This window comes from Ischnura elegans, chromosome 10 (assembly GCF_921293095.1).
Source record: "Ischnura elegans chromosome 10, ioIscEleg1.1, whole genome shotgun sequence".
NCBI lineage: Eukaryota > Metazoa > Arthropoda > Insecta > Odonata > Coenagrionidae > Ischnura > Ischnura elegans.
In genome coordinates, this window is record NC_060255.1 from 94,223,646 (window position 1) to 94,250,980 (window position 27,335).

General features: G+C 39.2%; 1 protein-coding gene across 1 annotated transcript; it reads left to right on the top strand.

Moving 5' to 3' along the window:
• The first annotated feature begins 238 nt into the window (after window positions 1-238).
• On the top strand, window positions 239-26,447 carry LOC124167042 (PP2C-like domain-containing protein CG9801). The gene is made up of 7 exons (XM_046544813.1): window positions 239-678; window positions 3,330-3,634; window positions 17,674-17,971; window positions 20,552-20,702; window positions 22,207-22,456; window positions 23,826-24,065; window positions 25,340-26,447. The coding sequence occupies exons 1-7, from the start codon at window positions 542-544 to the stop codon at window positions 26,095-26,097; spliced, it is 2,139 nt and encodes a 712-aa protein (XP_046400769.1). The 5' UTR covers window positions 239-541; the 3' UTR covers window positions 26,098-26,447.
• Window positions 26,448-27,335: the final 888 nt, after the last annotated feature.

Consider the following 27,335-nt stretch of genomic DNA (forward strand, 5'->3'; position numbering starts at 1 on the left):
GCTTGAAAATTTTCTTTAAACATTTAATTGGCTCAATAGCAGGTTTAAAAAATGTAAATAAAATAAAAATAATAATGTAAATATTAACGATCAAGGACAGTCCAAACTCACCACGGCATCTTTTAAATGGTATGGAGCAAAAACATGGCGCATGGCGTTACAAATGAGGTAAGGAGGGTAGAGAAGGTAGAGAATGATCCTAAGGACATTGTCCAGCAGCAGTGGCAGCACCTCCAGGCAATTTGGTGTATTACATTCAAGGTTAACTGTGGTAGTGGGAACGGTGGTTACTCTGTTATGGTCGTTTTGTGTTGTTATTATGAGGTTGTGATCGCTTTGGCAATTTTAAGTGGGCGTTTGATTTCGTCACTTTATTCAGATCAAGCAATATGAACAATTCATTTTGTTCTTCAATATTGTTTAATATTATAATGATCAGCTAAAAGCACGGTTTCGGGTTTATTGACACTAGTCGGAGGCAGGATGTTCGAGGTCGCTTCCTGCGCATCGGAATAATACCGTACACGGAATTTGGTAAAATATGCCGTCGTTAAGAAAAAAGTTCACAGAATTTTTAAGGCAGTTGTCTGCCAACAGCAATGTTCATTTCGATCCTGAAACTGTCTTGACAAAGGATGACAAGGCTCCTGGGTGCTTCATTCAACGCTACCTTAATGGGTGAGTTTGATAAAAAGATAAATATATCTAGAAGTGTTGGGCCTTATCCTAGCGATCGAAATTTCAATGTAGGACATGCTCCCAGCGACCTAAAAAAATGCTACCATGAGTTTTTTTTCAATGTGAGTGCATAATAATTTCTTCATTGTTCTTCTAAATACACATTTATGATGATTTGTGAATTTATCAGTGATGGATCAGCACAAAGGCTATTAAATATCATTCAACCCTAGAAAATTCTATGAGTCACCGTCCGTGGACTTTGTCCGAATGTAACTCTTTTCTTACTCTAATTCATTGTACAAAACAATGGGTTTGAAAATGGAACAATGCCATGGATTAGCCCCTCCGACTTTTCAATCTCTCCTCATACTGTTATCCTCGCGATGTGACCTAACAGAAGATCCTGGAGTGTACCTATGTTTTTTTTGGAAATGGACATGGTGTTATCGATTATTTACATTTCAGCCCATTTGGCTGATCTTCTAGCTTGATGCCTAACAGTCTGTAAGATGATCAGAAATCTGGACTTAAGAGGAATATTTAATAAAAGTCTTCGTTTTCACTGTCTCTGTGTATTCCACCCAGCGATTGGGTTCATTGACGAGGGTAAAGATGACTTATACCAACTTGTACAGTAGCTATATTAAATGCATTTGCATTCATTTTACGTATTTAACTATGTTCATCAGTTTGTGTGTTTTGGTTGATAGTAAAATGGATGAGAGCATTATTTTAGAGTTAATAGTAATATTCTACCTCCTGCTTATACCCAATGTATTCTGACCCTCTAACCGCTTACCTTAACTAACCTTACCTTTTACGTGATCTTTCAGTGGTGGCACATGCACATAAATTTGAGAGACATTTCAATTCAATATCCAAACACTGATTATCTTATTTATTGCATATCTAAATTTAAATCATTTAAGTAAATGATGGGGCCAGATTCACAGTATTGTGTGAATACATATGTATGTGCAGATATAAACATGACTTGATATTTTGGCAAGGATGGGGTAAAATTTGTTAAATCTCATATGAAATTTCTCACTTCCTTTCTCTCAGACTATTCTCCAAAGTTGATAAGTTGAGTCCCTACTCAAGTTGATTTGCTAATACCCACAATGTCCTCTGCCGTCATCTCACATTTTTAGGATGAAATATCTCTTATGAAATTACTTCCGCATCTGATATTCTACTTAAGTAATACCAGTTTTTGACGAGTGGAAGATGTCTCAAAGTGACATGAGTGTGGGACTACTTATTATTTTGTAAATTTAAACTCTGGAAATTACCAAAGCTACTGTCACTCAAGTTGAGTCGAAATAAGTTTCTAAAATTTAAACTCCAAACTCAAACTCAACTTGAGAGTCTGAATTCTGAACCACCAAGGTAGAGAGAGGACAGAAAATTGACTCATTTTGGGATAAGGCCCTCGGTCTTAAATGTCTCAAATGAACTCCTCCTAAATACCTCCTCTTCGACTTCATGGCTTCAGATACGTGGTCTCTAAGGAGAATTTCTTTCATACCTCCAATGCTATAAGTAATGGACCTCTCCTGGAACAGCAAACTTAATGATAACTGCTGATACCTGTTCCAAGCCTGCCTCCCGTAACGCGTGACCTCCTCCTGCTTTCCATGATATACCTGCAAAGTAAGATTAGAATTGGATGAAAAATAAGGCTGAGAAAAATTATTTTCCTTTGGAGGTACATGTGCTTTTGGAGACAGTCTTTGAAAAACTGCTTTTTCATACCAACTCCACTCCAAGTATGTATTCGAGATAGTGAAGATAAATTTTACAGTATTTCATGACTACATGGAAGGATGAAAAATTACAAAGTTTTGTTAAAATCTGGGACTGTGGTTGTCGTGCTTGGATGAACTGGCATGGAATGATCCGGATGATAGGTGTATGTAAGCCCTTGAAATCTCTCAAGGATGGCAGCATGAGGAAATATGGTGATATCGTTATATCACAACATTTGCCCATGGTAATGTGTGTGAATTTCCCCACAGTTCACGTTGCGAGATTGAAATTTACCATGGAAAAATTTATATTTCATGTAATGTAAAAAATGCTGTTATGCAGTTGAATAGGGTGGGAATGCTGGGAAAAGTCCGTGTGACGTATTTCTGGTTCCAGCTGTAGCCATGTGAGGTGACCTTGGGGAGAGGCTTTGATCGTGCTGATACGATGCAGGCTGCTAGCAGGTAGCAGAGTACCCTGCTAGCAGGTAGCGCCTGGCTTAAATAAGGATTATTATAACCCTATCAAACGCAGGAAACTTTCCGACCAGAGGCAGTTTTAATAGATGATTATTAAGACATGTTTCCCTGAGCTCCGTGCCCCATGCATGCATTGGTAATCTCAGACAATGTAAAACTCCTATCCACTCGTGCAGAAACTAAGTCCCTGTGACATCACGTGGAGTGGAATCGCATGGGTGCCATTCTGGCCTTTTTTCACATGAGGTTAAAATTGACCATTAACATTCGTCTAAACTGGGATTTCTAAAGCCAAATAATTTGTATATTATGAATACATTAATTGTGGGTAACGAATCGCAATCAATGCATTTAATTTTCATTGATGAAGGAAACTACCCTATTTGGTGATCTAATAATTTGTTTTTCTTCATTCAGTGAACACAAAGGTGGCCTAGGCACGCTGACTGGCTCTGAAAGAGGTGTCCCTGTTGTGTTCCATGGAGGCAAGGACGGTGCCACATTGCCCAACCTAAGGCTCGAGACCCCTCATCCGGCTGTGTTTGCGGCGTACACCGGCCCAGATGGTGGCCTCACCACGGTGAACCGTGGGATTGGCCGCGGTGGTGAAGGAGGTGGCCAGCGAGCAGGTCCCGAGAGACACCTGTCGACTGACGATCCCGACGTAAATTTCATCGACGAGGGCAAGGAGGAAGGAGGGGTTCCCAAGTCAACGGAGTCAAGTAAGCAGGAAGATGATGGTCTGTTCTTCGGCAGGAGCTACGGCACCTGCTTTCGCCTGCGGAAGTCTATGTGTTCGGCACCGGTTGACAACTCTCGTGTTAAGATTCGTGCCATGGGTACGGTATTCCTTTGCAAGGTCGACGGCCAGGGGTGGGAGAAAGATGACGGGCCCAAGGCGTGGGAGAGTGGGGAGGAGGAGGAGAGGACTACGTCGAGCTCCGCAGGGGCTTACGTTAGGGAGGGTGGGGGAGGGATGAGGAAGTCGTGCAGTGCTCCCCTGCAGCGAGGACAGTGGAACGTGGGGGCACAGGTGGTCGATGGTGGGGCAGGTGGTAAGTTGCGGGAGAGGTGACGCAACCTGCTCCACATCCGCAAGCTCACTTGTTTGTTCTCTCTCTCTCTCTTTATCTATCTCTCCTCTTTCCGCCGTAGTGTGCAGTCTGTGAATGGAATTTGGCATCATTACCACTTGCATTTGCTTTTAATCTGCCCTACCACTCCATGCCTAACTGATTTTGAGGAAAGTTTTGCAAGGTGTAACCCTTTTTCGCGTTTTGTGTTCCAAGCTGGAGGATGTGAACTTGTATGATTGATGTAAAAAAAAAGGCTGCATTTAATGCATGCAAATGCTTCTTGATCTGGGGATGCTCTCATTAGGAGATTACTAGTCATATTTCCAGTAGGGTGTTAACGCCTCAGTTGGTGTGTCCGCTGTATATTAAGAAATTTTAGGCTTTTCAGGCCATCATGTAAGGTTTTTTTACATTATTTAACGTCGATTCTTAGATTAGAAAGCTCAAGATTGCAATTTTTGGATTGTAAATTATTGTTCAAATGGCAACCTCAACCAATACTAACATTGTATATTTCTATGGAATAGCTGTGTGTAAGTAATATTAAGTTGAAAGCAATCATCATTTATCTTGCTTTAGGGAAACCCATCGGACATTGTCTTGTAAGATTTTATTTATTAACCCCTGTATGTATGTAAAAACACTAATCACGAGGAGATTAACAATTCATAGATTCATTGTTACGGTATTAAAATTATTCATATTTATTATTCCAACTTTCATCACTGAATTCAAATGAAAACTGTATTAAATTTCAACTTCAAATTCATTCCATATTTTTATTATATCTGGTTTACTGTGACATATGCTATGGTTGTTTTCAGAGAGGCACAAGTAATCTTTTTGGTAAAAATAATGTTTTTTAAGCAGATTGTAGTAGTGAAGGAACAACAATTGAAAGAATTGGAAACTTAATTTATTCATCCATCAGATGACAAAATCTCAGCTCCAAATCTTGAGTGAAATTACTTAAAAAATCAAACGGCTGCATCAAATCCAATGCTTTACGTTAAGAACAGCAGGAAGGTACCCACTAAGGGGCAGTTTCAAAAAGCTTTAAAACCTGAATTTTCTCTGTTGAGGTGAAGAATTTTTCATTAATTAGTCTGTGTTCAATAAATAAGTTGGCTGTCAGTAGAGATGGCTTTGTGGGCAGATTCTATACTTTCCGTGAACTAAGTTACCATTAGTAAAACCACTTGACATTAGAAAGAAAGATCCATTTGAAAAGATAGGTAGAGACGTTATTCACTGTGGAGGTTGTGCCTACTTGCTATAGCTGTTGATGTTTGTAGACTTTCTTCAACTTAGCTTCATAACGAGCAGTACATGAGTGTAGGTGTTTGCTAATGAGCCAGTATTTAATCAGAGAATTTGTTGAGTTATGTTTAATTTGCAATCATGTCTAATTATTTACCAGACAAATTAAGAGCTACTTGAAATTAACCATTACAATCAATATCTTATTGTAAGACTGTGGTCTTTCCTTGCGAATATCTTATGGCCATCATTATATGCTGAAAGGTTTGGAATTTATTTTGTAGTTGTGGCATTTTTTATTTCTCTGCTAATCAGGATTACTGTCCAATCTTGGATGCGTTTATACCAGTCAGGGAAGTAAGGAAAATTAGATTATTGCTAGGGAACAATGAACAATTCCAGAGGAGCGCTAAAAAGACAAAAATCGTGGTTGAATGCATGGAGAATAGTTGCTTTAGAGGGGCTAGGTAGGCATTTTGTTGCTGTCCTAGCTGGGCAGCACAGGTTGGCACTGACTTGGTGCTTCTTGTCCTTATTTCAGGGAATACTTTTTCTCTGCACCTTAGAAATACTCATCTGTGAATGTTATATAGTACAAAAGGCAGCCACGCAATTCATCAAAATCTGCTGGAAAATTTATTCTGTGAGCTGCTAAAGCCTCCAAGGGTTCGTGTTGGGCTTTCATTGCTTATGCTATTAAGCACAGACATCTTTCAGAGCATCACAAAGAACATCATCATAGAACTTCATGGTGTCTCTAAGTTTGACATGAGCAATAAAGTAAGAGAGATGTTTTGCCTAGTGGGTTGGTATAGGAATTTGTTTCTCTCCCAAACAGTAAAGGAATTTATAATAAATGCTTGTTGTGTATCTGTCAACTGATCGATTTTTCCCATACCCACCTTCTTTTCTTCCGTTTTCTTCATAAAGGGCTGGTGTCCAAACACCCCCACCACATATCTATCGAAGTGGCATGCAGGACAGTAGGTAGATGTTAACATTGCTGAATTTTTCCTCAAATCCCTCTATGTGACTGCTTTGCTATTGATATTATTGTCAGGGAAATTAAAAAAAAAATTGACCCGGAAACAAGGCAAAATTTAGGGAAAGTGAAAATGGGAAGTTTGTGTGAACCCTGTTGGAAGAGTGGATTTTTCTTAAAGTTACTAGCCTCAACTTGAATAACAAACTTCATGTATTTGGATAAACTTTTTGTCCCCATTCATGTTGCACACTTTAATGTTTTTTTTTTTTTTTTGAGCTGACATATTGAACCACTATGCATGGAATCTGATGAAATTAGACTTAGAAACACGATTAAAATGCACAAAATTAAATGCAGGCGAAGCTTGATCCAGCATTAGTACACTTGACCACGCTTTATAACCAATGGTGGCTGCAAAAGTGGACCTTTCCACTTGTTCCTGTTGTCACATGTGTTGTCGGATGGTGACTGTCACTGCCCTAAAGACCTTAATGTAAAGCTCTCTTTAGGAATTCCTCTGGTCTTGGGCTGTGTCCCGTAGTTAATTCAGCTCAGTGATCTTTTTTATAAATTTAAAAACTTCCCTCCTGATGTACTTCGTGGTTTGCCATACCAATTATCATGGGTGCTCTCTGAAAGAACTCATGTTGGCACCTTTCTTCTTTTCGGTAGAATCTCAAGAATTATAATGCTTTTGGGGTATGGCTCTTCAATGAGTAGAATTTTATGGTCTAGTAGTCTTCAATCAAGTGCCAAAAGCTGACTTATAGAAAAAAAAATGTATTATCAAGTAGCCATAGGGAGCTTTTAGAATGAGATTTCAATACCCATAGGTCAATGGCGGTCTTCATAGAGAAAATAAGCATGGAATTTAGTTAAAAGTAGCGTGGGGGGTTTGGTCACTTTTGAATCAATGTGAAATCTTTGAAACATGCTGTGTCATAGTCATTTGTTTCGTAGTTCTTTTTTCTTCTTTCGTGTTTTGTTTGCTCAAACTATGAAACTTGGAAGAAGACGTCTTGTAATGAAAAAAAGCTTGGATCTGGTTATGGAATGGAGGTAAACTTTAAAAAGTAAAACGTTAAAGATATTGATGAGGCTAAGAAACAACTCAAATAGATTTAGATATAGTGGATGCATCAGTTTTCTGATGCATACTTTCTCAGAAGAATGACAGATGGCGTACAGTGTGCTTTATTTTTTTTATCAACTCCCCAGAGCCAGTCCTCATTTTTCTCTCTCTTGTAGAATTACTCAAATAGTATAACTAATAACTTCAGGCTTTACTTTGTGAAACCTCTCCATACTGGAAGTAAGGAAATAAAACTTGTAAGGTTCACTGTTATTTAATTATGGGCACGACCCGGGTTTCGTAACTTGGTTACATTGTTAGGTGACTGATCTTGCATGCATCATACATTTATACACAAAGTACACAAGTGACAGTGAGGACATCTATTGGAAAGGAAAAGGACTGGTGGAAAGGGCGGGGGTGAGGGTCTCACTATTCCATTCCGTGTTTAACCCTCACCCCCGCCCTTTCAACCAGTCCTTTTCTTTCCGATAGATGTCCTCACTGTCACTTGTGTACTTTGTGTATAAATGTATGATGCATGCAAGATCAGTCACCTGACAATGTAATCAAGTCACGAAACCCGGGTCGTGCCCATAATTAAATAACAGTGAACCTTACAAAGTTTTATTTCCTTACTCTAATAGATTGAAAAGTTCTCCAGGGTCCACAGTGTCCATGGTGAGTGTAGGGAAACCCATTCATTCCCAATGTATTCTGTAATCTGTATTCCCCATGTAATGAATGTATTGTAAAGTTATGATTTGATTGATGTGGAATACAAACTTCTGTTAGCAACCCTAATTACAGCTTATTTTTCTCTGAATTTAGGATGGCTCTGTTCGTTAGCAGTGTGAGTGATTACTTTTTTTAAATGTATTCAAATGCACGGTGGATGTTGCACCATATAGTGGCAGGATGGAGAGTATTGTATAATTTGCGGCTGAATCTGAATATGTAGCCTGTAGAGGTACCCTTAATATATACAACCACGGTACTCACAAATGTGGGGCAGGGTAGCATAGTATATAAGGATACAGGTCATGCTTATTTCATTTCGTTTTATACATTTCATGATTAAAGAATTGATGTGGATATTGGAGACATAGCTCTGGAATATTTTAATCTTATGGGAACCACCGTATTTTAAATGATAGGTGGAATATTACTCAGCATGAAATTGAGTAAGATAGAACTAAGATACGCTTCTGGCTGGACCTTCGCCCCTTCACTGTGTTGTCATAACACAATGACTGTGACTCACAGTGCTCGTAAGACTGCTTTGCCATTGGTGTTAAGTGAAGGAAATTTAAAATAAATGAAGCTCGAGATCAGGGAGAAGTCAGAAAAATAAAAAATGGGAAGTTGGTATGAAGTCTACCTTGGTGGTGCATAATAATAGGGTAGTTTCCTTCATCAAAGAAAACGAAATGCATTGATTGAGATTCGTTACCCACCATTAGTTTATTCATAATATACAAATTATTTGGATTTAGAAATACCGGTTTAGACGAATGGATAGGGTCAATTTTATCCTCATTTGAAAAAGGCCAGATTGGCACCCATGCGATGCCACTCCACGTGATGTCACTGGGACCTAGTTTCTACACGAGAGGATAGGAGTTTTACATCGTCTGAGGTTACTAATGCATGCATGAGGCACAGAGCTCAGGGAAACAAGTCTTAATAATCATCTATTAAAACTGGCTAAGGTTGGAAAGTTTTCTTTGTTTGATAAGGTATTAATAATCCTTATTTAAGCCAAGCGCTACCACCTAGCATGGTACTCTACTACCTGCTAGCAGCCAGCATCGCAGCGGCGCACAATATACTCGTCGCAAGGTCACCTCACATGATGGAAGCGGGAAGCAGAACGACGTCACGCGGAGTTTTTCCCGGCATTCATACTTACCCGTCGCGTTTTCGCGCACTTGAAAATTTTCACTTTTCATTTAATCTCAGATATCGTCGTATAAAAATCTAAAAGCGTGAAATACGTATTCCAGGAGTAATAATCTTTCGATTTAGGCAATAAAAAAATAATAGGAAACCACCCTATTGAAAACAGAGGTTGAGAAAGTGAGGCAAAATGAAGAATTCTGCCAGGAAAGAGTCGAAGAAAACTGACTTTTAAATTGTCTTTGGGAACGTTATGATCACCATGTCGTATAATTACTTTTCAGTTTTTGTTTTACTGGCTAAAGCCATTGTTTAATGATTTAGTTCTACTTGCACACAAGTTGCAGTACTGATTAATATGATGGAATCACACCTAACCCCGACTTGGAAACACACCAAACATTCCTTAACCTAGGTGATTTAACTGAAGATAGTGTTTCTATATTTGGCGGCTCTTTATCTTTTCCAAGTCTTTTCATGCATGTGGATAGAACTATTTTCAGCTTGAAATATTTAATAGCCACAATGCACTTTGCACAGTTATTTATAATTTTGAATTTGGCAAATGGTTGTATGCAGGATATGAATGTGCTGTCATTAGTGGAGATTAATGCTTAGAAAAATGCCTCTCATCAGTGGGGCAATTTAGGACTGGCAAGTATCTCCGTAAGATGTCTTGTGTATTTCAGGCCTTAATTTATCTTGACCTGAAACTTTGGAAGGGAATGCTTTCAGCATTACTTGTGGAAGGAATGTTTTTTCAGGCGGTCCTCGACTTTTGTACACTCGACTTTCGTACACTCGACTTTCGTACAATTCACACTTTCGTACATTCAAAATTGACACCTTTTACTTGACTTCCGTACGCTAAATTTGGACTTTCGTACGTTGGTCTGTAATTTTTTTAAAATTCCCGCGATGTTTACTGCGCATCCCAACATTCAATTGTTTCAAAGGCAGTATATGGGAACAATACGAACGTATACAATGAAGGGAATTGTTGGTAGTTGATTCTAATCTAGGTGATTTATTTGAGAGAGAGATAGCTTGCTATAGGCTCCTTCATCAAGAGAAGAAGAAAGCCTTCATTGGAGAGATTTTTCAAAAAAGTTGACTAGACATCATCAAACAGCTTTCAATAAAACTAGTAAGATCTTCTTTCTAATTGTGTTTTTTCGTTTGAGTTCTATTTAATTCATGTACACCTTCAGCAACGATATTGCACGAAATATCACCCGAATTCCATTTGTGTTTTTGTCTTTTTTGAATAACATGCGAAATATACGCGATCACGAATGTCACCTGCCTAATGTCGAATTTTGGTGTAAAAATTAAAACGTATCCAGAGTGCGGGTTCAACGATTAAATTTTGTTATGCTTCTTGATATGTCTTATAATTTATAGTGGACATAATAAGTGGAATGTCAACTTAAACGCCAAGAGGAAGTTTCACTCGATAGCCAACGGGGTTTTTGTTTTTTTTTAAAACTTTTATTTACATTTTCAAAAGTAATTAGATGATTTGAGGAATTTTTATTAACATATTATTAAAATTGAGTCAATTGAAATAAAATCCATGAAAAAAAAGGTTTTAGTATGTATATTCCGCTCTTTTGGGACGTAACCCCTAATTAGTATGGAAGTCAATGGTTCGACTTTCGTACATTCGACTTTCGTACAAGTTTTCGGGAACGCATTGTGTGCGAAAGTCAGGGACCGCCTGTACTTGTGATCGGTTGATGAAGGATCTGGTACTTTCCCAGCGAATCTTGTTGACGAAGTCTTCTCGGGAAATCAGCCGGGTCAAGATGGACTTGCTGCCAACATTTCAATGGCCTTCTCTGCCATCATCTTCGGGGCGAATGATGGACATGGTTATTGCTGGGCTTATGTACATCGTCGGGGAGGTCAAGTCATCTGTGATTGGTCAGTTTTTTTAGGTTTCTTTCCTCCTCTCGGCTTACTCATTCCTTTTATCATGGGGTTCCACGATTTGCTGAGGTTGAAACCCACGTCTCTATTCATTTTATTAGTTTCGATTCTTAAAACAATGGCCAATTTTGTAAGACGGTCCCAATATCCCTTTGCCTTGCAGAGGATTTTGGTTTCATTGAACTTGATGTTATGATTCTGTTTAATGCAGTGGTCGGCTATGGCAGATTTCTCTGGGTATCGGAACCTAATGCACCGTTTGTACTCTGATATCCTGGTTTCAATTGTTCTTCCAGTTTCCCCAGTGTAGCTTTCTCCGCATTCACATGTTATGTGGTAGATGCCAGAGGCTCTCCTCATCTGCGATGCGTTTGGCTCGTCCACTAACCATGTCCATCATTTGCCCTCGATGGCAGAGGAGGCCATTGAAACATTGGCAGCAATGTCAAGCTTAACCCGGCTAATTTCCCGTGAAGACTTCATCCATCGTGATCGGTTTTTCAAACCTTGTTTATGGCAGATTTTGGGAATGTTTACCTAGGGCAATTATTAGCATTTTGATCATTGGGATTGTTTTGTAAAGACAATTGAATATACTACAGATATGAAATAATAAGTTTGAATAATTTTTTCCATTTAATTCTATATGTACTACTTAATGCTCTTTATAGTGAATGTTTCAATACGAAAATATGAACAGTGAGTTAAACAGCCATGATTTTTCAATGTAATTCCATACCCATAAAAGTATTTTGTTAAGTGTCATACTCATTGGTCATGTGTGTTACTCATTTCATCATAGTTGATTGGCATGTCCACATTTTAGGGCCGCTATTTATTAGGGTATTTGATAGATCAGTAGAACTTCGTTTGATGCTGGTACATTTACCCTTGACATTTCATTGTCATCCACTGTTTTATGCAGCAATTCTGTGCAAATCCTTGAAAGAAGAAATTAGTATTTAATTAGTTTCAAATTCAATTAATTTTTCATGCTGTAAATTCAATGGAAGTGCATAAAATTTTTGAAGAAATTAAGAAAAATTCCTGCATTTCCCATAAAAATGTCACTGTCGATTATATGTAAAGTGCTCAAAAAATTGCTTTTGATTAATTGTCAGCCGGTAACTTAAAAAAATGAATAATCCCATTTTTAATAGAAGTGCTTTTGGTAATTTTTTGTAGTTGTATTTAAATAGACGAATCTGAATATATTTTGTATGATTTTTGGCTGGTGGAGCTTTTGTAAAATAATGTAGGAGTTCAATGCTATACTAATCTTTTGGTAAATGCGAAAATCTCTTTTTTTTGAAACTTTGAAATGATTTTAAAAGCCAAACTAATATATTTATCTCCTATTCATCATAATAACAATATATCCACTAAAAAACATGCATATAATATGCATCCAGTGTAAATTTTTTGGAATAAATTTATTAAATATTGATACAGTGGAACCTCGTTAAAGCGAGTACGGGCTATAGCGACACCCCCGCTATAACGAGAGATAGCCGATGCACCGTCAATTGACCCTATAATAAGCGTGTTAAAAAATTCGATTTTACGAGACCCTTTCGGTGTTGGCTCTCGCCATAGCGAGGGTTTCACCGCCGGAAGACTTTCATCAAGACTCCTTAACCTCTGTAATTGCTAGCGATCTGTTAGAAATGAAGTTAATGGAGTGCTCAGTCTCAAATTTATGTGGTAAACTGTCGTTCGATAAATATAATGATTGACGAAACAATGCTTTGCATGATTTTTATTCAGTGCGGCGCTTATAAATTGTTGGAATAGTTAGTCGTTATTTGAGTAAGGAAATTTAGTGATGCAAAAAAACATCGCCTTTCGTCTGGATTTATGCTTACGTTTATCGGATAGATGTTTATCTGTCGCCGCACCACTGCTGTTCCCGTATATCTGTTCGCAACAGGTATATTGGCTATTATTTGCTCCACCTCCGGTAAAGCGACAATTCGCTATAGCGAGTGTTTATTAGTGCACCGTGGGGTGTCGTTATATCGAGGTTGCACTGTATTTTTGTAAAATTTTTGTGGGATATACTGAATTAAGAGATTAATATATTAACTATAAATCTCCACATGTAGATTATGTATTGGTTTCGCTTGTATGTTATTATAATATGATGAATGTGAAATTCAAGTCCAATTTTTTTATTAGTGCATTGATGGCTTGCTTACCATTCATGCTTCACTGTGTAATGACGGTTACTTATTAATGCATTTTAAATGGTATTAACCTTTATGTGAGATATGTACTATTTTTAAATGTTATTTATGTTGCGATGAAACTTGTAATAAGAGCAAATTGCTTTAACTAGCTGTGCATAATTTGCAATTATTTAAGGTTGGCCTTTGATATCCATTCTCAATTCCATGTATCAATGGTTCTCATGTATGAACAGCTTCACTCTCCCTTGCCACGGAAATGTTTTTTTCAATTTAGCGCATTGTATTCTCTCTGGAGTTTATGGTGTCTAAAGCCCACTCTTTGATTTGGTATCCTCGTATGAGGATATCTAGAAAGTAAAGACTGTCGTGAAAAAAATACAGCAAACAATTTTTAGGATCAAAATTTTATAGGCACTTACAAGAACATATCTTTAAACTCCTTTTGTGCTAAGTTTGTAGTGATAGTTGTGAATATGGTCGACCATCTTTATCGAGTCCTTCCTATTTGAACCAGGGCTGTGATCCAATACGAAAAAGCAATTTAAAGCACGAAATTCGATATTTTCGGACCAATGTCACTTTAAGGCACTAAACCGAAAAGGTACGAAATAAGATGGTACGAAACCACCTCAAATCTGCTTAATGGCACTTAAAGGAAAAAACTGCTGATCGGAAAAGGTATGATAATTATGTACCATAAAGTGAAGTATAGTTTCGGATCCTCAGGACACAGAGGTCAATGGGGGGCATAGAAAGGATTCATGGCTGGCGGAAATAGAGATGTGATAAGGGTAAAATGGTAAAATTTGTTGGTGACAAATATCTATTCAGATTCTACGAAAGAGGGAATGGAGAGAAAGATAAGGAAAAGTTATCGGCCGGTCATATGAGGGAGTAAGCTGGGTAATTCCGTGCGGGAGAAAAGGGGAAGGGGCGGAAGAGGTACCGTATTTCTCCGAATATAGTCCCCCTCTGAATATAGTCCCCCCCCTAATTTCGAGGCTTCAGTTTCGGGAAAAATTATAAAAATGCTTCTGAATATAGTCCCTTCTTTGCTTTTACCATTGGCATTTTTGGAAAAAAAGGGGGGACTATATTCAGACAAATACAGTAATAATGCCGAATAAAGTTTTGAGAGAGTCGGGTTTGTGGACATCACAAAGTATTTTGAAAGTATACTAGAACAAAGCTTGGGATTACCTTGACAACTTTGCTACCATCCAGTGGCGCCGACTCCATGGGGCCTGAGGGGGCCCAAGCACCCTCAAAAATTCGTTTTGGGTGTTAGGATAAAATGTGTCAGGCTTGTCGATTTTCCCCGGAGTGTCCAGATATCGAGATTCGAGTTATTAGGGTTCTAATGTTGATCATGTGACCCTCCTAAAATGCTTAAAAAACTTAAAATTCACTACTTATAAAATTTCCCGGGGCAAGATCCCCGGTTTAGGCCCCCCCCCCCCCAATATTTTTTGTAAGTCAGCATCCCTGCTACCATTCCAACACTGATTGCATTTTTACTGTGAACCTCTCTTATTTCATGAAGAATTTTAGCCTGCCTCATGCTTCTTGTGTGTAAAAACCAAATCGCGGAACGAATCTCGGAGGGTTGGTTGAGGAATTGAGACAGAGAAATACGGTGGGGAAAGCAACCAAAATGGTGCCAACTGTTGCTAACAAAGCCAGGAGACTAGTGTGCCTGCAAGGAGGAGCAACAGCTGCACTAGAACGAAACAGTACTTCCTTTATAGATTCACCTTTTATTTTCCACATTAAATACTGTAATTCCCAGTCCATTAGACACACTGGCACTTAAGATTTACTGCGGTTTTCAACCGTATGCAAAGCTACAGTGATAATTGCACCTCTTCCATGTGAAAAATACATTCAAAGATCATGGATAACATTTTCTTAATTTACAGTTGGTTTTTCATTGAAGAAATCTTCTGACGTTAATGAAGATGTCTCTTCTGCCACTCACTGTCGTCTCCAATACTTGAGAGGTTGATTTGAAAACTTCTTCGTCAGGAAGGAAAGAAAATAATTGTGCTTTATGAAGGAAAATCCAGTGCATATAATAAGTCATGTGTATCCTTGCATTAAAATACGATAATCGTGGTGTTTTTTAATCCAATTTTATTTTTAATCAGGATGACAGAAAGAATAAAGGAAGGGTGAATGAAATGCACAGATAATCTGCAACACAAAACATCCGCATGCAGAAAATCAGGAGTTAACTGTACTTTTTTTTGATGGAGATGTACTCACCTAATGTACACCGTTCGAGGTTTATTGCGTAATGTTGTGGAACTATGATGTAGGGAAATAAAGTTACTTCGTGTATTTCTCACTGAATATTTATTAACACTACCATGGTTTCTATACTGTAATTTCACTTCTAAGGTCAGAATATATCTTGATGATGATATGGCAGTATTGAAACCATGGTCTATGTTAATAAATATTCATTGTGGGACATACTGAGTGAATTTTATTTTCCCTGACCAGATGAAATTCTTGTGCTCAATATTAGTGGCAAACTAATGGCCACTAATATAGTAGTAGTACTACTACTACTATACTATACTAGTACTACTACTACTACTACTATATTAGTGGCAATCTGAGTTGTCTGCTTGCAAATTCATCATGAGGACCATTTCCCTCTGTCACGGAAACTCTGGCAACTAACATGAATGGCTTGCTCTGTTTTGAATGTTCTGAAATGTTATGATGCTGCTGGAAATTCACTATCCTGTATTACGCACATGTGCCGTTTGGAAACTTATGGAGATGAAATCTGTTTTATCTCTCTCTTTGAAACCTATTGGAAGATATTTTTGTGTGTGCATGAGAATATGCATGCATATACGTGTTTGATGTCTCTAATCAAACAGCTGGTGATTACCCTTTTGACCAAAATCAGAGGATTGGCTTTTGGATGGTGAAAATCCAGCATGGCATTGATTTTCACAAGGAGGTTGTAACTACACTGGAGGGGGCGCCACTGGTTCCGAGCATTGAGCGCAATGTGGCAGGAATGGGGGTGCTTGGGTAGGAAAGCCACGCCCACTTTGACAGAAGCATCGATAATCCCATAATAGTCAATGCTAACTATTTGATGAAATATTCGGTCGTGATTGTTACGTTAAAATAAACTATCGCTAAATTGGGTCATTGTTACGCTAAAATAAACTATCGCAGCAAACGATCACAGTAAACCTTTTTTCTATCATTATGGGAAGGCTTCGTGAAAACATGGCTCGAATATCTTTTCCCAAGGAAACATTGTTGTCAATCACCATGGTTCGGCTGTGCAACTAGGTTAGCCGAAAATAAAATTTTACAAATGTAAAATATCCACTCCCCTGCACTACTACTGGTAATTAATAAGATTACAGACAGTGGAAATCTTATGATAGCGTACCGGTCTCAATAATAGTATGAAAGTATGTTCACGACGGTATATTCCCAGTGAGAAATGGGTGGTGGAATCCACGTGGAACCCACGTGGAGAATTGACGTGGATACCACGTGTTTTTGGTCGTGGAATCAACGTGGAACCCACGTGGAAATTTGGTGGAAAAATTTAAACAGCAGTTGGTGCTGTCCTAAAACCATTAAAACCTCAACCACTCTATATCTAAACCTTCTATATATGTGTCTACGATTTTTCATGTGCTCTCATGGCTGCCTTTCCACGAATTATATAAAAATAGAATGTGCGGTACATTTTCACATAACTAGCGTGGTTTCAGGATGATAAATGACGCAATGTCACACCAGAGAGTTAAGTTCCACAAATTAGAAATTCTGTTTAACATTTTATGATAATCACCACAAATCCACTTGAAATCAACGTGGATTCCACGTGGGTCCAACCACTCAATATCCACCACCACCAAATATCCACCACTCAACGTGGATTCCACGTGGGTTCCACGTGGATTCCACCACCCATTTCTCACTGGGTTATCACCACGATATGACTATATGGACAGTTTAATATACACAGTAGTATGACGAACGATCGGAAAACTCAGACGACAATCAAGAAGTAATTGTTGCATTTTCATTTTATAAATCAGAGGCGATATAAGGATAGAATACTTGATTATACACGTACACTGTTTGCGACTAAGTCCGAAAATGGACAAACCAAGATGGCGGAATTCTGACCACGCTTAAAACACGAATACAGCGTCTCCTGTGCATTTACAACCTCCTTGGATTTCCCTTATTAACGAAAGCTTATAGACCCTAATATTTCTTTGGTTTTTTTTCTATTTCCTCAACATGTCTCAAGAATATCATTTAATTTACATTTTGTCTGACTTGTTTGCCTCCTCAGAGTCTTCGCACAAAGCAAACAAGAGCTCTCCACCCAAATCTGAGAAGACCGACTCTGAAAAATCCGAGGAGAATTCAGAGAAGAAACCTGTGAAAAGTTCATCTGAAGCCGAGCAGTCGTCGGACACTGCGGAGGAGATAATCGACGTGAATCGTGAAATTGCAGGAGTCAAAGGAGGCTGGAACCGTTGGAACAAAAGAGCGTACGGAGTGGCTCGCTCGCTCTACGAACGTCATCCTGTTTCCGGTCGAGTTGCAGGAAGTCCCGTTGCGGATGCATTTGCGATTGTTGCACGAAGGTAAATATTAGCAAGATAGAATGAAACTACAGTAAAACCTCTGTGAAGTGAACCTCTTTACATCGTAAACCTCCATACATCATACCACGCCTACGGTCCCGTCTGATTTAAATATAAATTTATAGGCAAACCTCTTTATATCGTAAAACCTCCACTTATCATACCAAGGAGATACCCCGAGACGGCCTAACTACCTCCGCAAATCATACCAAGACAACAAGAGACCATTAATGCAGCTGCAATTACGTGCATGGAATGACATTTTCAGCAATAAATGTTTCACTCTTTTTTTTCTTATATACCTTTCATATGATGTAATTTTCACGTTAGTCATTAGTTGTGGCCAGTTTGTTCACTATGAGAGCGTACCTAACAGTAAATAAGAAAAAAGGTATCCAACTATCCTAATCATTTTAAGTGACTGTTGAATTGACAGAGATCACATCATTTTCTCTCGAATCATGGTAAAAATTATGCGATTGCACTCGCTTTCTGTAATTATTAAATAATAAATATATGTTCACTGCTGCAAGCGTGTTTGTTTTAATGGCTTAAAAGACAGTAGTGCCTTTCATTTCCAAAGGATATGAAAAAATGGTGCCTATCACTAAAACCTCTCTATGGTGAACCTCCATACACCAAATTGCCTAAAATTTTGGTCCCCTCCATTACAACGTAAAGAGGTTTTACTGTACCACATTTCTCTGAAAATAGTTTCCCCTTGGCTTCTTCAGATTATTATGAGTCAACCACAGTCTGATTTAGTCTCCCTCTTAATTTTTGAGACTCGGTTGATGGAAAAAATGTCTTCAGTGGCAGAGAGCTTGAAGCTTTAACCCTTTTGCGCCGGACGTCGGGTAGAGCCGACAGGCATTTTCATACGCAGAACACCTGACGTCGGATATAGCTGTCACGGATTTTTCAACGGAGACGACGTCGGCTCTGGCCAATGCAAGGGAAGGGAAGTGACTGCTGAGGTAGCAATTGTTTGATGCATTCAGGCCTGGCCTGAGACCCAGCTTAGCGAGTCCTTAGGGCCACTCCTCTGCAATTAAACCAGATCCTCCCACTCATTTATGACCATCCTCACTGCAGGAATCCGTTGCATAGTAGTTACATTTTCAATAGTTTTTTCAGTGATATGTTTTATTGCATACTACCATGTTTTTATACTTTGAAATGAGTTCTTCGTTTTGTTCTGTGCCCAAGCAATTTTTAAACGGAATTTTAGTGTTCAAAATAACGGACTTCCGGACTAAATAGTCTTATTACCTTTTGTTCACTTACTTTGTTGTTATTAACGCTAGAAACCCATTAAAAATTCCACAATGCTTAAAAAAATGTTAGTAATTCTTTTAGAAGAGTAAATCATTTAATATCAACTACAATGTTTGGTTGAAAAAACCAGTGATAACTCAATAAGTTGACCGTGGATTCGTGCTATGATAGGGTTAGAGGGTGAAGTCCAGTGGCCGGGGCAAGGGACGAGTTGAGCTGGGCCCCAAGGGAGGCAAGACCCCAAGGGAGGGCCCCAAATCTGTAGGACAAAAATACCCAGGCAACTCACCCCCAAAAAAGAGCTCCGTACAGAGAGGTTTAAAGTAGTATTATGCTACTCGTAGCACGAAAACGTTTTTGTATTGTAGGCGCCGGCAGGAAAGTGTTAAGATCCCAACTTGTTTAGTGCTCATGTTGTAGGATTTAAAAATGCATTTGTATCTAATAATATCAAAAGATCTGGCATTAGAGGTCAAGGATTCCATCCGTATCTTTAAAAATTCTGGAATTTTTAATCCCCAGTTCCTATGTTTAGTACTCCACAGCACTCTGGAAAACAAATCTATTCCTCTGGAAAACCTGGAAATCTCAGGGATTTTTTTAATAGCTTCATAGTGGGTGCCCTGAACTTGCTTTATTTATCATTCCTGTTATATGTCAATAGAATATGCTAATGGCTTACTGTGCATCATCTTATTGGGGTAACTTGCATTGTTTCTATCACTATAAGATGTTTTTTTCCTGAAGATTTTCGCAGCTTCTTTTATCTATTGTGTTAGTTTCTTTTGGGAAAAGCAGCATTTCCTGAAAGGAACTAAGAAGATAGACTTGAAAATGTTACTCACAGCATTATAATGACTTGGCATAATCATTGAATTGATATAGCCTAGGGTGCAATTAAAATAGGCACGTGATGGTCATTTTATGTCAATTAATGTCATATTCATGCCAGAAATAACTGGAGAAGTATGACGTTTAATCTGCTCCCATTTAAGGGCATGAGGGACCTTTTTCAGCATTCTCACCATCTTTGAAATGCTTTCTTTTTCTTCCTCAACAATCGCGACGCTTACTTTTCCACTCTTAAGATCATCCGTTGACTCGGAGGGGGAGCCTTGTGCACTGACGTTGGAAGTCACTGCCCAAGTGGAATACAGAGAGGATTTTTTTAACTGCTACTCTGTGGACACTCTGAACTTGCAGTGTTTATCATACCTGTTATCTTTTAATTATTAAATTTGCTCTTTTTCTGTTTATAATTCAGGGAATCGATAAGAGTTAGGGATATTTGACCTATTTCAGGGACTCTGCTCTCTTAGCCTTGGCTGATGGGGTTAATTGGGGTCCCAAGGCAGCCACGGCTGCGAGGGCTGCACTTCATGGTTCCTTGCGTCATCTGCATGTTGCGCTATACAATCCACCAGCCTCCATCACTGCAGTGAAAAACACAAAGGTAACAATAAAAAAAATATTGCTTGTTTAGAGAGTGTTGTGATTGTTAATAATTAGAGAGAAGATGTAGTTATTTTCCACTCAGTGTTTATTAAAATTGAATAGAATTTTATGTGTGTTATGTTATTTTCAGGAGTTAACTGTCGACAATGATGGTAGACATATCGAAACTGATTGGTTTTAGTGAAAGTAGTAAGGAATATTACTATGCTGTTTTCTTATTGTTATACATATATGTATTTGTAATCGATTCAAGTAAGTGGAAAGTCGTCTTATATATCTCTTGCATAAGATGAATTTCCTCTAAGTTAACTTGTCGACCATTGTCCTGTAATGTTCCTAATTTACGTAAAACAAACAATATATTTTTAATTATGCTGTTATTCTGTTATTTTAGAGTGCTTCTCAGACTCATAGAGAGCTTTCTTCGCCAGTCCGTGATCTTTTTAGCGGCGATAACAAGATTTACTCGTATTATTACGGCTCCATATAAGAACTGGTTTTGAAACCCACGCATCCGTGGCTTCGTGATCACGTATACAGAAAAGTGGTTTGCATGAATGCTTCAAAACCAGTGCGCGACGTCGGAAACAACACTGTCAGGCACCACACCACGTGGTTGCGTCTCTCTCAAGTCACCCAGGTTGCAACTGCTGCGGGACGTGAATCCGTGATCACGGAGCACGGTCGTGCACTGCGAGGCTTGGAAAACAGGTACTCGGTGCTCCCGTGAATGTAGCTAGCGTGCGATTGCTTCCATTTTACGAAGGGGATTCTAATAGAAATAATAAGCCCGGTATATCCTAGCATTAATGCAGTAATTCCGATGATTTTCCATCCGATTTTATTTTTTTATAAAGATCGCGGAAAATATTGAGCAAAAGTGAAAATCATGCACGGATAATCTGCAACCCGAATAAACCGCAGCCAGATAATCGGGATTCTGCTGTACCAAAAATTAATTCTGGGGAAATATAGCAATGTCTCATTTAACTAATATCTATGACTTCCACAACATCATGCCACGCATCATGTAAGGTATTCTCTTATTAGTTTAAATTAAAAAAAAATGCAATGATTGTTGCCCACTTTTCATGAGTCGGTGTCATTTCACTAGAGTTCTCATTCATTTACTTGCTTCATGAGAACGATTCACAGGGGAACAACTTACATGAGTGTAAACAGCAGCAAACAATGCGAAACCAATGCAAGGTGGTAAAGAAACAGAGACATGCTCGGCATAAGATGTGTCATCAACTATTCTGCGAAAGGGTTAACATAGTCTTTTTAACCCTCGAATTGATAGATATATTGGAAAGGGATCAAAAGACGGAAAAATAAGGGTCTTTCAATTTTTTTAACTCTTAAAAACTTAAAAATTGGTTAACGAGCCCATTAGGGATTGGACATGGACATACCACAGCCGGATAATCAGGAATCTGCTGCATTTGCCATTTTTCCTCCTTTTATGCACCATCTCCTTATTCCTTTTTCCTCTTTTATAGGACGTGTTTGTTGCGCTGCTGAGGTCCTTCCACGAAGCGCACAGTATGATCCTTCAGGAGGAAGGGATGCTGACGACCCTCACGGTGGCTGCCGTCCTGCCCATCTCGTATGGGGAGGGCAGGGATGGCAACATTGTGAATTGGGGAGGCGATTCTGGCCAGCAGAGGTGGGCAGTGTGCGTGGTGAATGTCGGCGACTCCTTGGCGTATGTGTACAGCAAGATGTATGGAGTGAGAGAAATCACAATGGGTATGCATAATTAGTATACTGTAATTCCTCAAACCATAAGTTCACTTGATTTTTTATAAATGAATGGAGTTCAAGTGATGTTATTCAATTTTTATACCCTCAGATATGCATTACAGTCAGTAATCCTGACTTGGGACAGATTTTAAGTTCTAAAATATATGAAAACTCTGTTGGAAATATCCACAAACTGTTAATGTAAACCAAAAATCTGAGGAACCCTTGCACTTTGAAAAAAAGGAATTGTTGATCCACCATCCTGTTATATTTATTTTCGTGGAAAGGAAATACTCAATTGGCCGTATAATTCGGCTCGTCCACCTTGCAGTTCAAAAATTTTCACTGTGTTGGTGTGTGGGAAGGGGGAGAAATTCTCCGCGGGGACCAAACACCAGCCTCTCAACCGGAAAGCCCAAAACACATGCGCGCACACACACACATTCACTCACAGAAAACTTACAAAACAAGATCCTTTGTGGGGGCTGTAGGGACCTACACTAAGGATTCTTGCTCCACAAAAAAACAGGGAATCTTCACAGGAGAGGCCTATTAGGGATAGCCAAGTGGTTGGTGGAAACACACGCACTCAATAAGCAGTCACTCACACATTCACTCACCTACAGATGGCTTCAATTTTCTGGGAGAAAAATATTGCTCCAAGAGAGCGTCGTCGAGGATCAGCGAGGGGAGGAGGAAAACACACTTACATGTATTTCGGCTACAAAGTAGCCCTCTTCAGCTTGCTGGAGGAAGAACCAAATGCACTTACAACACGAGGCTGAAAGTGGAGGGGATGGGAGGACAGCCAAAACATAAATAGGAAAGAGAATGGGGGGGAGGGTTGAAGATGAAGGGGCCAATGAGGGAGGATTAAAACAGTATTGGGTGTTAAACATAAGAGGGGAACCTATGGCAATGAGGGTTACAGGGGAACGGGGGAGGGAAGTGAGGTGATTGGCTGGTGGCATAGTGGGGCAATGGAGGAGGGAGGGAGTTAAGGCGAGGGAGATGGTAGGGAGATGGTAGGGAGAGGGGGGAGGGGTAGGAATGCAGGATGGGGGGGGGGGGGAGTGAGGAGACTTAGAGAGAGTTGTTAACGGACGTTGAGATTTCAGGGAATGGTAAACATTCAAATTTAAAATTTTAAAATTAGCTGTTGAAAATGTCATGTTCGGAGATGGTAAAAAGGGAAATGTGAGGGATAGGTCCATGATCGCTATTAATTGTTTATAAAGTTCACAAATATTGCTCTTGGAATATTCTTCGAAATTTTGTTTGCATGGAGGGGAATATAGCGCAGATAGTAAGCAAACTGAATGATTTGGATGTGGACTATCAAGAGGTGAGTGTGTGACGTTTAACTGTTTTGCAGGCTCTCATGATATCCATTGCATGCGGGACATGCGTGATGCGCTGGGTGCGTTAGGCCCGGCCGACGGCTTGAACCCAGAACTGAATAATTTGACATGCTCCATGACAATTGCTTCGGCTGGTGATGTTGTGTTCCTCACGTCAGATGGTGTCTCGGATAACTTTGATCCTGTCGTGGGAAAGTTTGCAATTGCAAAAATGGAAGCCCCTAACCCAGTTGTGAGTTCGTCTCCTTCAAAAGGTGAGTGTGCTTCACCAAAAATTGCTATGAAAAGTGTAAATAACTTGCTTATTGTTAATAATTTTTGCATTGAACTACTATATGAATTTTTTTCAAGGAGCACTGCTTCCTTGGTTATGCTTCTAATTTGTTAATTGTTTTTTTTTTCACCCATTAGACAATTTTTTTTATATATTTCAAGAATTTTGTAATATAGAAAATGAGTTACCATTTATGATGAAATTTGAAATAATTTTTGCCTTCAATCATTACATTTTCAAAATGTAAGCATTGCCAAAACCCACTCATTGGTTCTTAAATTAATGATTAATGCTGCACCAATTTACCAAAAATGTAATGAGAATGTGTATGGTTATCCTCAATGATTACACTGTTGCCTACCAAGGGGGTCATTGGTAAAATTCATTAATTCTATGTTAATACTTGAATGAAGCGTCTTAAATTTAGCACAAAAATCACCATGTCATAATGCCTGCATTTTCATCCTAGGATATTTCAAACATATTATGTTTTATGAATGGTGACTGTGACAAGTTCCTTTTTATAGTTGTGTGTAGTTCTCCTTATTGAGTCGAAATTCCCAAAGTGACTTTGTTTAAGCATTACAGTTTTTTTGCTACTTTACCCATCTCTGCTACTGTTGAACTTACATTTATTGAATTTTTATATTTTAAAATTTTCTTTCAGTACAAAAAAATGTACCATTTTATTTTTGTATCTATGTAATTTTAAGTCAATTGAGGAAAAATCCATTATATAAGGCAGCTCTTTTAAGACTATAGATGATGATTTGCCTGAATCAGTCGACAGTAGCTAGGTCTGGTCTATTCAGCACCACGAGCGTTGTGACATTGGTGAAGCAGCAGAATTTACTTCTAACCTTTAATGACTGATCATCAACAATCTTTTCTCACAGTTTTAATCTGTTGCTTAGAGACAGCTCTGTGTTAGAGAGGGATAATGTAGTGACCCCCCTGGAAATTAAAAATACCGTATTCCTCCGAATATAGTCCCCCTCTGAATATATTCCCCCCCCCTAATTTTGAGGCATGAGTTTCGGGAAAAAATTAAAAAAATGCATTTGAATATAGCCCAACTTGTGCGAATGCATGCACAGAAAATAGAACCTGTTCTAATGTGGTTCATGCATTCGTACATGTTCCGTTCCGGCCCACAAAAATCATTCACGCAAACGTACATTAACTCGTACGTGTTAACGTATCGTGTAAACAGGCCTTTAGAATGGACTTCTCTTTGGGTGGGGTTGAACACAGATGTCAACAAACGGAGTCACAGGGCAGGAGGCTCTCGTGGGGAAGGATCCATCCCCACCTCCAAATCCACTGGGAACGTAGTCGGGGAGACGGGTCCGGGCCGGCCCATGCTGCCGATGGTGGAGGCCCACCAACGGCACGCCCTGACTCTCCTGCGGATGGAAGACCTCCTCGTGAACGGTGTGTCGGGCGAGGGCACGCCGGACGAGGGGCCCGACGCCGTCGAACTGTGCCAGCGTCTGGTAGACTTTGCGACTCGGCTCACGGCGGCCAAGCGGCACATCCTGGAGGACCCGGAGCTGTACATGGACGAAGGCGACGGGTCTGCCAGCGTGCCGCTTGGGAGGGCGGAGCAGCGAGGTCGCAGGAGGAAGGTATGTGAGAGGCTGGCCTCGGTTCCGGGGAAGTTGGATCACGCCTCGGTCGTGGCGTATGTGGTCGGGGAGTATGCGGACGAGGAGGGCGGCGACGGTTGTGTCGATGGTCAGCATGCAGAGGAAGGTCACAGGGTCAGGGGTGATGGCAATAGGGGGGAAGTGGTGGGAGGAAGGAAGCACGCTCACGGTCAAGCTCCGAAGAGAGATCACAGGAGGGAGGAGCGAGATAAAGCGTGCAAGTCGGAGGGTGGGAAGAAGGGGCATTGTGCTGTGACTGAGACGAGGGGTGAGGTGAATGGGGAGCCGAGTGCGGGGGAGGCGCCGCTGGCGGACAAGGCCTTCGGTGGCGAAGACGCAGAGCTGTTTGAAACAGGCCTCTGACCCGAGGAGCAATTGTTTGCACTATAGTGAGTAAAGTGATAAACGAATGAATTACTTCCCATGAAATAATTATTTTTCTGTAGATTCTAAAGAGTTAAAAACCATGATGCGGTTTCTAGCTTCAGCTCTATGAATCTTAGAGCCTTATTTTTGTTCTCATGGCTTCGAAAAAAAAAGACCTCTTCTAGTATTAATCCCGCCTCCTACACATTCAGACTGCTGGAGCTGTTGTTAAAACTTGCTTGTAACCGAAGTAAATGTATCTTTTGTAAAAGATCTCTTCCTAGTGTGTATCCTTGATATTTTATCAGTGAGATTCTTTCATATCAGTATGCGATTAGTGTTTTGTATGTGTTCATATTCAGTACATGGGATGAAAGTACAATTTTTTGTAAAACATTTTAGCGCGAGAATTTTTCATGTCAATGAATATTGTTCTGATTTACCTTTATGATTCCAACATCAGTTCTTTTCATGTTCTAGACTCCATTATTTTTCAACTGAATTTGGGTAATTTTTTAATTTATTTTGATCATACCTAATGTGTTCTTGTGTTTTGTGGTGATTTATCTAGAAAATTTTTGTATTCAATTTTTTTAATTCTTGAATTGAGGTTTAGGCCCTCATTAATAAGCTCTAATTTTATTTAACCCATCAATTGTTCATTCTGAACTATATTTTATTTAATTTCTCAGTTGCTCAAAGCCTAGGGAATCAAAATTCCTATCATATACCTGATAGAAATCAGGTTGATGATTTATTTTGTGATTCAATTACATTGTTTGTTGTCTATTCTGAGAGATAGGCATCAGATCTCTTGATAAATTTAGGCTTCAAAAGATGTTCTTTTGATAAATTATATAATTAATTCTACTTTTGTTGTTTTGGTGTGACTGACTGACTTATTCTTGTTATTCAAGAGTGGCTGACCCATTAGTATGTGCTTCGCCCTAAAAACTTTTAACCAAAGTTGATAGTTTATTAGATTGCTATCAAGTAATTTTATTCCTTCTATTCCTCATTGCTGTTCTAAAAGGTACCACAGTTAATCATAATCTGTTTTAATCTTATATACGGTAGACCCCTGTTTCACGATATTAATCCATTCTTTGGAGGATCGATCTTTTAGCAAATTTGGAATTATGTTGAATCCAAATTATACTCGGACAAGGGATCAGTTTAAAGAGTTTGAGCATGTAAATGTTGCTATGTTAAAACATTTTTCATTTAACACGTTG

Coding starts and splice junctions, on each gene's coding strand:
- LOC124167042 (XM_046544813.1), top strand. CDS start 542: ATGCCGTCGTTAAGAAAAAAGTTCACAGAATTTTTAAGGCAGTTGTCT. Junction 679..3,329: donor ATTCAACGCTACCTTAATGG/GTGAGTTTGATA, acceptor TTCTTCATTCAG/TGAACACAAAGGTGGCCTAG. Junction 22,457..23,825: donor AGTGAGAGAAATCACAATGG/GTATGCATAATT, acceptor ACTGTTTTGCAG/GCTCTCATGATATCCATTGC.